Source organism: Pelophylax lessonae (genome assembly GCF_965119305.1).
Source record: "Pelophylax lessonae genome assembly, chromosome: 9".
In the NCBI taxonomy this organism is placed as follows: domain Eukaryota; kingdom Metazoa; phylum Chordata; class Amphibia; order Anura; family Ranidae; genus Pelophylax; species Pelophylax lessonae.
The window spans coordinates 262,387,685-262,404,289 of record NC_138776.1 but is presented as its reverse complement, the minus strand read 5'-3'; the positions used below and the strand labels follow the sequence as shown (position 1 = coordinate 262,404,289).

The 16,605-nt window shown below is 44.3% G+C and overlaps 2 protein-coding genes across 2 annotated transcripts; both read left to right on the top strand.

Annotated features, from left to right (window-relative positions):
* The first annotated feature begins 1,302 nt into the window (after positions 1-1,302).
* LOC309562724 (uncharacterized protein) lies at positions 1,303-3,867 on the top strand. The gene is made up of 5 exons (XM_082267011.1): positions 1,303-1,409; positions 1,526-1,623; positions 1,704-1,895; positions 2,021-2,171; positions 2,812-3,867. The coding sequence occupies exons 1-5, from the start codon at positions 1,376-1,378 to the stop codon at positions 3,816-3,818; spliced, it is 1,482 nt and encodes a 493-aa protein (XP_082123137.1). The 5' UTR covers positions 1,303-1,375; the 3' UTR covers positions 3,819-3,867.
* A 7,396-nt stretch (positions 3,868-11,263) lies between these two features.
* Positions 11,264-16,248, top strand: LOC309564422 (uncharacterized protein). The gene is made up of 7 exons (XM_082269052.1): positions 11,264-11,315; positions 12,064-12,183; positions 12,301-12,459; positions 12,546-12,669; positions 12,786-12,883; positions 13,499-13,577; positions 14,792-16,248. The coding sequence occupies exons 2-7, from the start codon at positions 12,088-12,090 to the stop codon at positions 16,132-16,134; spliced, it is 1,899 nt and encodes a 632-aa protein (XP_082125178.1). The 5' UTR covers positions 11,264-11,315; positions 12,064-12,087; the 3' UTR covers positions 16,135-16,248.
* The last annotated feature ends 357 nt before the right edge of the window (positions 16,249-16,605 follow it).

Sequence of the window (16,605 nt, the reverse complement as noted above, 5' to 3'; positions counted from 1 at the left end):
ACAGGAAGTGATGTCATGTGCAGACAGGAAGTTCTGAGGTGAGAGGTGAACTGGGTGTAAGTAAAAAGAAGACGTTGCTGGAACTGGGAGGAGGTAATAAGATTATTTTCTACATTCTGTATTTATATAATTGATGTATATATATTTCTGATGACCAGATACATCCTAAATATAGAACCATTTATCCAACTGTCCATCCAGAGCCTCTGGTTTATAGACCTGATACATCCTAAATATAGAACCATTTATCCAACTGTCCATCCAGAGCCTCTGGTTTATAGACCTGATACATCCTAAATATAGAACCATTTATCCAACTGTCCTCCCAGAACCTCATGTTTATAGACCGGATACATCCTAAATATAGAACCATTTATCCAACTGTCCATCCAGAGCCTCTGGTTTATAGACCAGATACATCCTAAATATAGAACCATTTATCCAACTGTCCATCCAGATCCTCTGGTTTATAGACCGGATACATCCTAAATATAGAGCCATTTATCCAACTGTCCATTTAGAGCTCCTGATTTATAGTCCAGATACATCGTAAATATAGAACCATTTATCCAACTGTTAATCCAGAGCCTCTGGTTTATAGACCCAATACATCCCAAATAAACAACAATTTATCCAACTGTCCATCCAGAGCCTCTGGTTTATAGACCGGATACATCCTAAATATAGAACCATTTATCCAACTGTCCATCTAGAGCCTCTGGTTTATAGACCGGATACATCCTAAATATAGAACCATTTATCCAACTGTCCATCCAGAGCCTCTGGTTTATAGACCGGATACATCCTAAATATAGAACCATTTATCCAACTGTCCATCCAGAGCCTCTGGTTTATAGAGCAGATACATCCTAAATATAGAACCATTTATCCAACTGTCCATCCAGAGCCTCTGGTTTATAGACCGGATACATCCTAAATATAGAACCATTTATCCAACTGTCCATCCAGAGCCTCTGGTTTATAGACCAGATACATCCTAAATATAGAGCCATTTATCCAACTGTCCTCCCAGAACCTCGTGTTTATAGACCAGATACATCCTAAATATAGAACCATTTATCCAACTGTCCATTTAGAGCTCCTGATTTATAGTCCCGATACATCGTAAATATAGAACCATTTATCCAACTGTTAATCCAGAGCCTCTGGTTTATAGACCAGATACATCCTAAATATAGAACCATTTATCTGTCTATGTTTTCACATTAACAATCTGTCACCTGGTTAAGGATTTAGTTAAATTTGTTGAATATTTAGAGTGGAATCCCGAGTAGGAGAAATAAAACGGGAGGAAAATGAGATTGGTGTGAAGGAGGAGATTTCAGAAGGACACAAGGATCTCTACAAGGACGTCATGATGGAGAATCAGCCGCCCCTCACATCACCGGGTAAGAGGAGACTTTATTGTAAAGGAGAGAGCAGTACGGAGGATCCACCTAGATCCCCCATCATCTGATAAACACATAGAAACAATGTATTCAGTCAGTGTGTGTGTTTCCTACAGATGGATCCAGTAAAAGGAACTCAACAAAAAGAGTTCCCCATCCTCGGAATTCCCGGAATTTGACACAGGAAGGTCAAGCCATCCCTCACCATGATCAGGTAGATGAGTAAAAATAACTGGAAGTTATCATTTATACACAAGCTTGTTTGTTACAATAAATGTCTCGTTATATATTCAGGACGGGAACCTTGGGGATTATAATATTGTCGTTAAGGAAGAGTTAGAAGAGGAGGATGTGGAGTATGGCTTGATAGAGAATCATTCAGAAGGACATAAGGATCAATTGGTGGAGCCACCACAGAGAAGTCCCCGTCCTCTGTATTTCCAGGATTCCACACAGGAAGATCACACCATCCCCCACCATCATCAGGTAGATGAAATGAAGAGTTCAAAACTCGAATAGGATATATGAGATTCGTTATTTCTTCTGTGTGGTCTGTTGTTATCAGTGCATACATTTATGGTTGTTTTTGTCCCATCATTTTTGGGGTTCAGGGTGAAGAACAGATAGGTATAAAAGTTGTGGTTAAAGGGGAAGAGGAAGAAGAAGAAGAGACATACGTGCTGGGTGATCAGCAGTCTGAGGAAGGGGCTGGAATAGTGGGGACATTCAAACAGGGAGAATCGTCTTTAGATATCAGCAAAGGTAGGTAAAAACATTATATGCAAAATTAAACAAAAATCTGTTCAAATGTTCTATTACCTTTTAGAAAGGTGTATATAGTCTAACCAAAATTTCCCAAAATGGAGTAGGCCCTTTGTAGGAGATACTGTTCACCATATGAAAGGTCCATCTCCATTCCTCAATATAACGTCATGTTCCCAAAAAAATGAGGAGGAGATACTGTACACCATATGAAAGGTCCATCTCCATTCCTCAATATAACGTCATGTTCCTAACAAATGAGGAGGAGATACTGTACATCATATGAAAGGTCCATCTCCATTCCTCAATATAACGTCATGTTCCTAACAAATGAGGAGGAGATACTGTACACCATATGAAAGGTCCATCTCCATTCCTCAATATAACGTCATGTTCCCAACACATGAGGAGGAGATACTGTACACCATATGAAAGGTCCATCTCCATTCCTCAATATAACGTCATGTTCCCAACAAATGAGGAGGAGATACTGTACACCATATGAAAGGCCCATCTCCATTCCTTAATATAACGTTATGTTCATCAACTCTCTAAACTGTAGACTGTTAGACCAACAAACCTGACTTTTGCTAAACGTGATAAATACTTCTAACGTTTATTATAAAAAATTGCTTTCCAGGTGGAAACCATCCTCCGAATACCTCAAGGCGAAATCTTAGTACTGCGCAGTCATCTCAAAAATTAAATTCCGTTGACCAAAATAGACATCAGAAACGTTTCTCATGTTCAGAGTGCGAAAAAAGTTTTACTCAGAAGGGAAGCCTTCTTAGGCACCAGAAAATACACACGGGTGAGCGCAGTATTTTATGTTCAGAGTGCGGGAAGAGTTTCACTGACAAAAGAGCACTTTCGGAACACCAGATAATCCACAAGACTTTCCCATGTTCTGAGTGCGGGAAACGTTTCACTCGGAAAGCAGACCTTCTTACACACCAGAAAATCCACACAGACGAAGCTCCTTATTCGTGTTCCGAGTGCGGGAAAGGATTTCCTCAAAAAGTAAACCTTCTTAGACACCAGAGAGTTCACACATCTGACCGTCCCTTTTCCTGCCTAGAGTGCGGTAAATGCTTCATATTTAGAACAAACCTCCTGTTACACCAGAGAATTCACACGGGTGAGCGCCCCTTTTCGTGTTCAGAGTGCGGGAAATCTTTTTATGTAAAAGGAAAGCTCATTACGCACCAGAGATTTCACACAGGCGAGCGTCTTTTTCCCTGCCCAGAATGTGAAAAGTGTTTCACCCAGAAAACGGATCTTGATAAACATCTAAGAAGTCACACGGGGGAGCGCCCCTATTCCTGTTTAGAGTGCGGGAAAGCCTTTTCCCAGATAAGCAGCCTTCTTACGCACCAGAGAATTCACACGGGCGAGCGCCCTTACTCGTGTTCGGAGTGCGGGAAAAGTTTTTCCCAAAAGTGCAGCCTGCTGAAACACCAGAAGACTCACGCTCAGGCGGGCCCTTGTATTTGTTCAGAGTGCGGGAAATGTTTTCCCCATAAAAGCAGCCTCCATAAACACCAGAGGAGTCACACTCGGGAGGGCGCTCTCTCGTGTTCAAAGTGCGGGAGGTCTTTTATACATAAAGGAAATCTAGCAAGACATGAGAAAACACATGATTCTTGATACTATTGATAAATGAATGGAGGCGTTTAACTGGTCAAACTCTTCGACTATAGAAAAAAAGGTTTCCTAATTGGCATACGACCTTCCACCCATAGGTGTGCCCAGTCTATTGCATTAGGGTGTGCACCCCAAAGCTCAAACACAGACATATATCAATTAAGTATTTGATCCCCAAGCAAAACATGACTTAGTAGTTGGTGGAGAAACCCTTGTTGGCACAGACGTTTCTTGTAGTTGGTGACCAGGTTTGCTCACATCTCAGGAGGGATTTTGGTCCACTCTTCTTTACAGATCTTCTCTAAATCCTTAAGGTTTCTTGGTTGTCTCTTGGCAACTCGAAGTTTCAGCTCCCTCCATACATTTTCTATAGGATTAAGGTCTGGAGACTGACTAGGCCACTCCATGATCTTAACCACTTAAGACCCGCAGGATTTGGCTGCTAAACGACCAGGGGGTATTTTGCGATTCGGCACTGCGTGACTTTAACGGACAATTGCGCGGTCGTGCGACGCTGTACCTAAACAAATTTCACGTCCTTTTTTTCCCACAAACAGAGCTTTCTTTTGGTGGTATTTGATCACCTGTGCGATTTTTTTATTTTTTTTTTTTTGATCATGCGCTATAAACAAAAAAAGAGCGTCAATTTTGCAAAAATAGCAATATTTTTCACATTTTTTTATATGAAATTCCCCAAAAAAAAAATGTAAAAATCAAAATTTTTTAACATTTTCGGCCAATTTGTTTTATGCTACATATGTTTGGTAAAAAAAAAATCGCAAAAAGCGTATTTTTATTGGTTTGCGCAAAAGTTATCGCGTTTACAAACAAAGGGAAAGATTTTTGTTGTTTTTTTTTTTAACGCGTAATGGCGGCGATCTGCGATTTTTTTTTTGCGGGACTGCGACATTGCGGCGGACAGATCGGACCCTTGACTGACATTTTTGACACTTTTGGGGTTACCAGTGACATTTCTACAGTAATCAGTGCTATACATATGCACTGTTACTGTAAAAATACACTGGTAGTGAAGGGGTTAACTTTATTTGAGAGGGAGGGGCTGTATGTGTCCCTAGGGGCGTGATTCTTACTGTGATTGGCTGTGGCTTGAGCTGTAGGAACACTGATCAACGGTCCTACATTGTAGAACCGTGTGATCAGTGTTTCTACACCGGGGAGAATGACAGGCGGCTTGTTTACTCAAGCCGCCTGACTTTCTCCCTCTCCCCCGACGATCGCCGAGTGACCAGCGGACATCGGGTCCGCCGGTCACACGCGCGGGGGGGGTCCGTGACCGCGCGGGAGCGGGCGCACGCTCGCTCCCCAGAGCCTCACAGGCTAGCGACGTAGACCTACGTCACTCTGCCTGTGAGGGGCTGACTGCCGAAGTAAATATACTGTGAGCAGTCGGCAAGCGGTTAACGACCGCCCAACGACTATTTACGTCTGCAGTTTTAACCTAAATACCAGTGTTATGGCAGCAGATAGCTGCCATAACCCTGGTATTTTTTTAAAAGGCGGGTCGGCTTTCCGATAAGGGTGGTCCCAGCGGAGGATTCGCCCACGGGATCACCCTTCCAGGGCGGTGGAAGAGGTGCCTCCCGCCGCGTCCCGATACTTTTCCCCGCTTACCGGACCCGCCAGCAGCGGGGAAAACGATCCGATCCTGGATCCTCACAGGATGTCGAGTGAGGGCACGCTTGCCCTCACTCGACTCTATGGTCTTGGAGGACCGGAACGACGGCAAACGTCGTTGCCTAGCAACCGGTTTAAAGGTCCCTTTTGTTGTTTTTTTTTTCATTTTATTATTTATTTATTTATTTTTTCATCTTTTAGTGTACTTGTGAGATCTGAGGACCTTTTGACCCCAGATCTCACAATAAAGAGGTCCTGTCGTGCCTATTTCTATTACAAGGAATGTTTACATTCCTTGTAATAGGAATGCAAATGATACATTTTTGTTTTTTTAAAAAAGGTGTAAAAATAATAAATAAAATAAATAGTAAAAAAATTAAAGCGCCCTATCCCCGTTCACTCGCGCGCAGAAGCGAACGCATACGGAAACCCCGCCCACATATGTAAACGGTGTTCGAACCACACATGTGAGGTATCGCCGCGATCGTTGAAGCGAGAGCAATAATTTGGGCCCCCAAGTACCAAAGTTTGTCGCCATTCCGTGAGCATGCGAAATTTTGAAGAATGACATGTTGGGTATCTATTTACTCGGCGTAACATTGTCTTTCAAATTATGGAAAAAATTGGGCTAACTTTACTGGTTTCTTTTTTTTTAATTAAAAAAAGTGATTTTTTTTCCCAAAAAAATTGCGTTTGGAAGACCACTGTGCAAATACGGTCTGATAAAAAATATTGAAATAATCTCCATTTTATTCTCTAGGGTCTCTGAAAAAAAAAAATATAATGTTTGGGGGTTTTAAGTAGTTTTCTAGCAAAAAAAAATGATTTTAACTTCTAAACACCGAGTGTGAAAAACAGGCCTGGGGCTTAAGTGGTTACAGTGCTTCTTGAGTCAATCCTTTGTTACCTTGGTGGTATGTTTCGGGTCATTGTCATGCTGGAAGACCCATCCATGACCCATCTTCAGTGTTCTCCTCCAAGATTTTACAATAAATGGCCCAATCCATTGGCCCCTCAATGCGACAAAGTCGGCCTTTACCTTTAGAGAAGAAACAGCCCCAAAGCATAATGTTTCCACCTCCGTGCTTGACTGTAGGGATGGTGTTCTTAGGGTCATATTCAGAATTTTTCTTCCTCCAAATACAGCGAGTCGAGTTCAATTTTGGTCTCATCTGACCACAGCACTTTTTCCCAATCCTTCTCTGAATCCTTTAGATCAGGGGTGTCAAGCTCAATTTCATCGTTGGCTGCATCTGCATTATGGTTGCCCTCAAAGGGCCGGTTGAATCTGTAAGACTAGATGTCCAGAGCACCCCACCATCAGCAATTAGAAGTCCCCCACCCTCCCTTACATTACAATGCTCCCCCCTTGTACTGCTTCCAGGAAGAAGCTGGGGGTTGAGCTGGAAATAAAGTGCAGGGTCTGAAGGAGGACCAGAGGAGGGCTGGAGTAAGCTACCAGAGTCTGCTGAACGCTGAGACCAGGGGAGGCAGAGAGGGGTGCTGCTGCGGCACAGAGAGGCACAGGATCTGTAGGAGGAGTTCTGTCCAACTCTCTGTTGCCAACTGCTGAGACATGGTGAGGGCGGAGATGGTGGGTGTGCCGCAGCTGCAGGAGAGGTGCGAGGGCCACATGAAATGGCCTCGCGGGCGGGATCCAGCCCCCGGGCCTTGGGTTTGACACTTGTGCTTTAGATGCTCATTGGCAAACTTCAGATGTTCCTGTACATCTGCCTTTTTGAGGAGGGGGACCTTGCTTGCGCTGCAGGATTTCAATCCATGGCGGTGTATTGTGTTACCACAAGCTCCTCCCGTGTAGTTCTGGGTTGATCCCTCACTTTTCTCATGATTATCCTTACCTCATGAGGAAAAATCTTGCATGGAGCTCCAGACCGAGTGCGATTAATGGTTATTTTTTATTGGCATGACTGTACATGTGCCTTCTTGAGGAGAAGGACCTTGTGGACACTGCAGGATTTCAATTAATGGCGTTGTACACTTCAGAGTCCTCTCACTAGGTACCCCTCTCTACACTGCAGGGTCCTCTCACTAGGCACCCCCTTTACACTTGCTCCTGCACCGACTAGCTAGCTCCTGGATCCCTTGGACCTTCACCGGAGTGGTCCCCTCTCACTAGGCAGACCCCCAGGGGCAGTTTCACGAACTGGGAATGCTTTCCTGAAACTGGACCCCTCTCAGCTCTGCTGGTCCTCGGCACAACGGATCCTCTCTGCAGCTCAGCTCAGCCCTCTGTCACCTCAGGCAAGCTGCCTGGGACACCCGATTCCTCTGACAGGAGGAGAGACAGCCATACTCTCCCTCCTTGGACTCTGCTTCCCGCCAAAGATGCTGCGTCCTGTGCTCCCCTCAAACTTATACCTACTCCCAGAATCCTGTGCGGCAGAATCTGCCTTTCTGGGGTAGATTCCGGCCTGAATTTGCCATTGGCTGGGTTTCCTCCACTGCCCAATGAGAACCCTCTCATGGAGCACAGTGGGGAGACTCCCCAGTCTCAACAGCCACACCTGGGAGACATGACAGCCCAACTGAAAATCATGGCCATGCTGTTAGGCAGCCAAGGCCCACTATGCTTTACCTAGCACCTACCTTGTAGGGTGCTACATAAACTAAAAAATATCCATGAGGAAGATTGAGAACCCCTGGTGTTGGCCATGGCAGGTGTGAAGACCCTGAACCTCAAACCCAGACTTATCACCACCTTTGAGTTATAAGATAACGATTAGGTGATTTAACTCTCCAGCATTTACCTAATTCTGAATATCATTTTTGGATAGACTGGCCTTCTAAACCTCGGAAATATTGGACTTGAGAGCAAATTTTTTGAATATCTATTTCTGCAAATATTGATTTTGAGCTTTCAGCCTTTCTCTAGTGATGTAGTATGTAGTTGGGTAACCTGTCCTTTTGTTTCAAGCTGCCTTGGCAGATGTATTCTAAAACATGAGGAACGGTCCCAAATGATAATTCTGATATATTCTGCTCACAGTCGGTTAACAGACATAGATTTTATGCCAATATAACTTTTGTATTTTTTAATCTGTATACTGAACTCAAATACAGTAGTCGTACAAATGTATATGAATCTTGTCTATTCCAAGTCATGTAACATTAGTCCGCACAATAAAAATATGTAAAACTTTTTGACAGTCTTGAGTGGGTTATTAAAACATATTTGTTAATTGGTTATGCTTTAGGTGTCACACTAGTTAGACCAGGGTGCTCTATCTTGAATTCAGAGTAACTGCAGGTTCACCCCATAGGTCCCAAACTTTATGAACTTTAGTGAATCTATTTCTGCTTCCATACATAATTTTTCCTTACTTAATGGGATGAGGGCTAGAGCTGTCAGAGAATGTAGTGTGGATGGTGGAGGAGAGCTGTCAGAGAATGTAGTGTGAATAGTGGAGAGCTGTCGGAGAATGTTGTGTGGATGGTGGGGGAGAGCTGTCGGAGAATGTAGTGTGGATGGTGGGAGGAGAGCTGTCGGAGAATGAAGTGTGGATGGTGGGAGGAGAGCTGTCGGAGAATGTAGTGTGGATGGTGGAGGAGAGCTGTCGGAGAATGTAGTGCGGACAGTGGGAGGAGAGCTGTCGGAGAATGTAGTGTGGATGGTGGGGGAGAGCTGTCGGAGAATGTAGTGTGGATGGTGGAGGAGAGCTGTCGGAGAATGTAGTGTGGATGGTGGAGGAGAGCTGTCGGAGAATGTAGTGTGGATGGTGGAGGAGAGCTGTCGGAGAATGTAGTGTGGATGGTGGAGGAGAGCTGTCGGAGAATGTAGTGTGGATGGTGGAGGAGAGCTGTCGGAGAATGTAGTGTGGATGGTGGGGGGAGCTGTCGGAGAATGTAGTGTGGATGGTGGAGGAGAGCTGTCGGAGAATGTAGTGTGGATGGTGAAGGAGAGCTGTCGGAGAATGTAGTGTGTATGGTGGAGGAGAGCTGTCGGAGAATGTAGTGTGGATGGTGGGGGAGAGCTGTCGGAGAATGTAGTGTGGATGGTGGGAGGAGAGCTGTCGGAGAATGTAGTGTGTATGGTGGAGGAGAGCTGTCGGAGAATGTAGTGTGGATGGTGGAGGAGAGCTGTCGGAGAATGTAGTGTGGATGGTGGGAGGAGAGCTGTCGGAGAATGTAGTGTGGATGGTGGAGGAGAGCTGTCGGAGAATGTAGTGCGGACAGTGGGAGGAGAGCTGTCGGAGAATGTAGTGTGGATGGTGGGGGAGAGCTGTCGGAGAATGTAGTGTGGATGGTGGAGGAGAGCTGTCGGAGAATGTAGTGTGGATGGTGGAGGAGAGCTGTCGGAGAATGTAGTGTGGATGGTGGAGGAGAGCTGTCGGAGAATGTAGTGTGGATGGTGGGAGGAGAGCTGTCGGAGAATGTAGTGTGTATGGTGGAGGAGAGCTGTCGGAGAATGTAGTGTGGATGGTGAAGGAGAGCTGTCAGAGAATGTAGTGTGGATAGTGGGAGGAGAGCTGTCGGAGAATGTAGTGTTGATGGTGGGAGGAGAGCTGTCGGAGAATGTAGTGTGGATGGTGGAGGAGAGCTGTCGGAGAATGTAGTGCGGACAGTGGGAGGAGAGCTGTCGGAGAATGTAGTGTGGATGGTGGGGGAGAGCTGTCGGAGAATGTAGTGTGGATGGAGGAGGAGAGCTGTCGGAGAATGTAGTGTGGATGGTGGAGGAGAGCTGTCGGAGAATGTAGTGTGGATGGTGGAGGAGAGCTGTCGGAGAATGTAGTGTGGATGGTGGAGGAGAGCTGTCGGAGAATGTAGTGTGGATGGTGGAGGAGAGCTGTGGGAGAATGTAGTGTGGATGGTGGGGAGAGCTGTCGGAGAATGTAGTGTGGATGGTCGAGGAGAGCTGTCGGAGAATGTAGTGTGGATGGTGGGAGGAGAGCTGTCGGAGAATGTAGTGTGGATGGTGAAGGAGAGCTGTCGGAGAATGTAGTGTGGATGGTGAAGGAAAGCTGTCGGAGAATGTAGTGTGGATGGTGGGGGAGAGATGTCGGAGAATGTAGTGTAGATGGTGGGAGTAGAGCTGTCGGAGAATGTAGTGTGGATGGTGGGGGAGAGCTGTCTGAGAATGTAGTGTGGATGGTGGGAGGAGAGCTGTCGGAGAATGTAGTGTGGATGGTGAAGGAGAGCTGTCGGAGAATGTAGTGTGGATGGTGAAGGAGAGCTGTCGGAGAATGTAGTGTGGATAGTGAAGGAGAGCTGTCGGAGAATGTAGTGTGGATGGAGGAGGAGAGCTGTCGGAGAATGTAGTGTGGGTGGTGGAGGAAAGTTGCGTAGGTATCGGTAATGGGTATCGGCGACTACTAAAAAAAAAACAGACCCTAATCTAACTTTTATCCTTTACACATTACATTATTTTTCATTACGTTTCTTTAAATTTGATTGAAGCAAAGAGTATTAAGTCTTATTTTATTGCCATCTTGTTGGATAACCAATGTCCCGGGGTTGTAAATCTTTAACGTAGAAAAGTTCTTCGGAATGGTGAGAGAACCATGAGCTTTATTCTAAGCAGAAAAATTGTGATTCTCATTTTATCCAGAACCGTGCAGCTCTAGGTTTTAGTAAAAGTGGTGTTAGTAATGCACGTAATGTAATGCATGGAATAGATTCGAAAAATTAGCTACAAAACCGGGGGCAAAATAATACATTACTTAGGAATTAGGAAAAGCAATTACTACAATCACCACAAGATGGCGATATTACTTTACGTGCTTGCGTAACCCGCTGTGGCAGGAAGTGATGTCAGATAGAGACGGGAAGTTATAAGGAAAAGACAGGAAGTTCCAGCTGGGAAGGAAAGGAAGTAGGGAGGAGCCGCCACTGGACTACACAAAAGAGGTAATATGATATTTTATATTTACACCCATCAACCCGCCCAAAATATCCGACCTCTTCCTCCATAGGCACTGTGACGTATTTTGTCTCCAACATCCGCTACTTGGTATTTTGTACTAAATGCCCAGATCCTAAATATAGAACCATTTATCCAACTGTCAATTCAAAGCCTCTGGTTTATAGATCGGATACATCCTAAATATAGAACCATTTATCCAACTATCCATCCAGAGCCTTTGGTTTATAGACCGGATACATCCTAAATATAGAACCATTTATCCAACTGTCCATCTAGAGCCTCTGGTTTATAGTCTAGAAACATCCAGCTGACTGCGTCCAGGCTCGTACAACTATCTCTAACCGCAGCGAACCACTCTGTGTACGGGTTAATGCAAACAGCAGCCATTGCTGTTAATCCACTGATTCTTGGCATAGGAATCCAGCAGACACATGTAACTGACTGTGTGAATAGTTGGAAGTGCATTTTTTAAAATTTGTAAACCACTGAGGGCGAAGAGGTATAAGTCAGAGGCCTTCATGTGGACCCTGAAACATCAGTTTGGAATGTCTGGTCAAATCCTTCTATCCAAACCTAACAAAAGCTTTGGGTTAACTTGCCCTTAGAAGGTAATCTCTGGTACTTTTTTCTGATTGTCCCAGAGAGACTTATGGGAACTATAGAGGAACACCGAGGAGACATTTTTCATCCCAGTATAGTGGAAATAATCATAAGTTTATTACTTGTTGACAGAGAGGAGTCTCCTTTTTAGGTCACATGGCCAAATCAGTGAGGATGGAGAAAGACCAAAGCCAAGTGACTGAGAGAATATTAGACCTCACCCTGGAGATCATCTACCTGCTGACTGGAGAGGTGAGGAGGACTCTGGGAGGTCACATGACATCACTCTATTATTAAAACACAGACCTGACCGGAGAGGTGAGGAGGATTCTGGGAAGTATTTATTGATTATTTACTCCATTTACTTAGGATTGTAAAATAGTGAAGAAAATGTCTGGCGATCCATTGACACCCAACAGATGTCTTCATCGGGCTTCATCCATCACAGTGCCTCCACCTCACTGCCTGACAAAAGAAAAGAAGATTCTAGAAGTTACTAGCAAGATCATTGATTTGCTGACAGGAGAGGTGAGCGGTGCCGGGAATTCTGGGACATTATCCAGTAACAGACAACTGATGTGTCTGGATGGTGACTGTATCATTGTGTGTGTCAGGTTCCTATAAGGTGTCAGGATGTCACTGTCTATTTCTCCATGGAGGAGTGGGAGTATTTAGAAGGACACAAGGATCTCTACAAGGACGTCATGATGGAGAATCAGCCGCCCCTCACATCACCGGGTAAGAGGAGACTTTATTGTAAAGGAGAGAGCAGTACGGAGGATCCACCTAGATCCCCCATCATCTGATAAACACATAGAAACAATGTATTCAGTCAGTGTGTGTGTTTCCTACAGATGGATCCAGTAATGGGAACCCACCAGAGAGATGTCCCCGTCCTCTGTATTCCCGGGATTCCACACAGGAAGATCACACCATCCCCCACCATCATCAGGTAGATTGGATTGAGCATGAAGACCTAAGCTAAAAAGATCATCCTTCTGTGTAATCTCTTGTTCCTTTTTATAAATGTTTTATCATCTTTGGGGTTTAGGGTGAAGATCTGAAAAACGTTAAAACTGAAGTTAAAGAGGAAGAAGAAGAGAAGTTGGTTAGTGGAGATCAGCAGTCTATGGAGGAGGGGGAGATGATTCTGAAAAGTAAACAGGAGGAATCTTCTTTATATATGGACACAAGTAAGTAATAAACATTAAATGCAAAAACAGTTTGCATTTTTATTTGACATCTATGAGTATAAAGCATGTATCTACATGGATTGAAATATACCACACGTCTCCTGAATTTACCAAAAAAGAAAAATCCAAAGTGGAAGCTGATCCAGCGGAGGGCAGAAAAGCCAGTTAAAGTTTGTCGCTTAATTTTCTTCAGGTTAAAAAATCCAAGAAAGCATTCAGATAACTCCCCAGATCAGTATTCTAAAATGAACTATCCTAGCGGGATCCATGCCCGCATCCTCCACCAAAAAATAAAATTAACTATCCTACAATTATCAGAATCACTTCCAGTCAGAATCAGGTTCCTGTGGGAAGAATATTGTTGATTTTTGCAGCTGTTACAGCAAATCATTCTTATTTACAATGGTGAAACCGTTTTTCCTTCTGTTCCTAAAGTGTATGTGGTTCTTGACAGTTGATAGCAAATGTGTCATCGATATACCTACCCCGCTTTCTAAAGTTCCCAATATAGTGTGCTCCATTCCTCAATATAACGTCATGTTCCCAACAAATGAGGAGGAGATACTGTACACCATATGAAAGGTCCATCTCCATTCCTCAATATAACGTCATGTTCCCAACAAATGAGGAGGAGATACTGTACACCATATGAAAGGTCCATCTCCATTCCTCAATATAACGTCATGCTCCCAACAAATGAGGAGGAGATACTGTACACCATATGAAAGGTCCATCTCCATTCCTCAATATGACGTCATGTTCCCAACAAATGAGGAGGAGATACTGTACACCATATGAAAGGTTCATCTCCATTCCTCAATATAACGTCATGTTCCTAACAAATGAGGAGGAGATACTGTACACCATATGAAAGGTTCATCTCCATTCCTCAATATAACGTCATGTTCCTAACAAATGAGGAGGAGATACTGTACACCATATGAAAGGTTCATCTCCATTCCTCAATATAACGTCATGTTCCCAACAAATGAGGAGGAGATACTGTACACCATATGAAAGGTCCATCTCCATTCCTCAATATAACGTCATGTTCCCAACAAATGAGGAGGAGATACTGTACACCATATGAAAGGTCCATCTCTATTGCTCAATATAACGTCATGTTCCCAACTAATGAGGAGGAGATACTGTACACCATATGAGAGGTCCATCTCTATTCCTCAATATAACGTCATGTTCCTAACAAATGAGGAGGAGATACTGTACACCATATGAAAGGTCCATCTCCATTCCTCAATATAACGTCATGTTCCTAACAAATGAGGAGGAGATACTGTACACCATATGAAAGGTCCATCTCCATTCCTCAATATAACGTCATGTTCCCAACAAATGAGGAGGAGATACTGTACACCATATAAAAGGTCATCAATATAACGTCATGTCCCCAACAAATGAGGAGGAGATACTGTACACCATATGAAAGGTCCATCTCCATTCCTAAATGGTAATCTTTGCACTCGCAAATACATTTTTAAAATCAAGCATAAAACTGTTGCTAAGAGAAACAGTAAAAGAGCCTCCTAATTATTCAAAGAGAAGGACCTAAAGAAAGCGCAGATTGTGCATTAAAAGTAATTGGTTTATTAAACACGAAAACAATGGTCTCCTGATCACATATGTATCTAACGATTGTTTTCCAACAGGTGGTCGCTGTATCCAGAATATCTCTGAGGGACATTCGATTTTATCTCCGGGTTATAATGAAAAATCGAATGACATCGGGAAACACTTTCCAGGAGAAGAGGTCACTCAGAATACACGGAGATCAATGGATCCCTCTAATCCTCAGGAATCCTCTGATATATCACATACTGTAATTCGAGAGACACATCCATCAAACCCCAAGGAATCTTCCCTAAGCCAAGAAGGAGCTCACACAGGAGAGAGTTCATTGTCATGTTCAGTGTGCGGTAAATCTTTCACTAAAAACAGAAACCTTCTTAGACATCAGAGAGTTCACATGGCTGAGCGTCCCTATTCATGTTCAGAGTGCGGAAAAAGTTTCATCGACAAACCAAGGCTCATAAGACACCAAAGAAGCCACACAGGTGAGCGCCCCTACTCCTGTTCAGAGTGCGGAAAATGCTTCACCGAAAAAGGAGACCTCCTTCGACACCAGAGGATTCACACAGGAGAACGTCCTTTTAAGTGTCCAGAGTGCGGGAAATGTTTTACTCGGAAAAGAAGCCTCGTTACACACAAGAAAATTCACAATGGGGAGCATCCCTATTCATGCCCTGAGTGTGGGAAATGTTACATTCAGAAAGGAGACTTTCTTAAGCATCAGAAAAGTCACACTAGCGAGGGTCCCCACTCATGTTCAGAGTGTGGAAAATGTTTCACTCTCAAAAAAAACCTTCTTACACACCAGAAAATTCACACGGGTGAGCGGCCCTTTTCCTGCCTTGAGTGCGGGAAATGTTTCATTCAGAAAGCGAGTCTTCTTACACACCAGAGATATCACACAGGGGAGCGCCCTTTCCCATGTTCAGAATGCGGGAAATGTTTCACTGAGAGAGGAAGCCTTCTTAGACACAAGAAGATTCACACGGGTGAGCGTCCCTATTCATGTTCAGAGTGCGGGAAAGGTTTCAAGCAGAAAGTAGAGCTTCTAAAGCATCAGAAAAGCCACACTGGTGAACATCCCTATTCTTGTCCAGAGTGCGGGAAATGTTTCCTCGAGAAAGGAGAACTTCTTAAACATCAACGAAGTCACACTGGCGAGGGTCCCTATTCGTGTTCAGAGTGTGGAAAATGTTTCACTTTTAGAGGAAACCTTCAAACGCACCAGAGAATTCACACGGGGGAGCGCCCCTATTCCTGTTCGGAGTGTGGGAATTGTTTTAGTCAAAAAGCGAGCCTTCTTAGACACCAGAGATACCACACAGGTGAACGTCCCTATCCATGTTCAGAGTGCGGGAAGTGTTTCACGGAGAAAATAAGCCTTGTTAGACACCAGAGAACTCACACGGGCGCATGTCCATAATGACGTTCATGGTGTGGGAAATGTTTCACTGAAAGAGCCAGACTTCTGAAACACCAGAGAATATGCACAGGCTAACAGGGCAAGGAGAACGCAAACCCTTCCTAACAGGGATGGTAGGTACTGTACAGTGGCGGCTGGTGCTCAAAATTTTTGGGGGGTGCGCAAACAGAAAATTGTAATAGGCATTGCTTTGCGGCAAAAAACACTGTAAAAAATTGCGTGACTTTGAGGTCACAAAAGTGTGAAAGGGGCCTTCAGTAATCAAGGTATAGTGTGCCCCCTTCAATGCAGAGTGACCATCGTGCCCCCTTCAATGCAGACTGACCAGCATGCCCCCTTCAATGCAGAGTGACCAGCATGCCCCCTTCAATGCAGAGTGACCAGCGTGCCCCCTTTCAATGCACAGTGACCAGCCTGCCCCCTTTCAATGCAGACTGACCAGCATGCCCCCTTCAATGCAGAGTGACCAGC

Excerpts from the sequence above, each read along its gene's own strand:
- LOC309564422 (XM_082269052.1), top strand. The coding sequence starts at position 12,088 with ATGGCCAAATCAGTGAGGATGGAGAAAGACCAAAGCCAAGTGACTGAG. Across the intron at positions 12,670-12,785 it reads GCCGCCCCTCACATCACCGG|ATGGATCCAGTAATGGGAAC; the intron begins GTAAGAGGAGAC and ends TGTTTCCTACAG. Across the intron at positions 12,884-13,498 it reads CCATCCCCCACCATCATCAG|CTGTTACAGCAAATCATTCT; the intron begins GTAGATTGGATT and ends TGATTTTTGCAG.
- LOC309562724 (XM_082267011.1), top strand. The coding sequence starts at position 1,376 with ATGATGGAGAATCAGCCGCCCCTCACATCACCGG. Across the intron at positions 1,410-1,525 it reads GCCGCCCCTCACATCACCGG|ATGGATCCAGTAAAAGGAAC; the intron begins GTAAGAGGAGAC and ends TGTTTCCTACAG. Across the intron at positions 1,624-1,703 it reads CCATCCCTCACCATGATCAG|GACGGGAACCTTGGGGATTA; the intron begins GTAGATGAGTAA and ends TTATATATTCAG.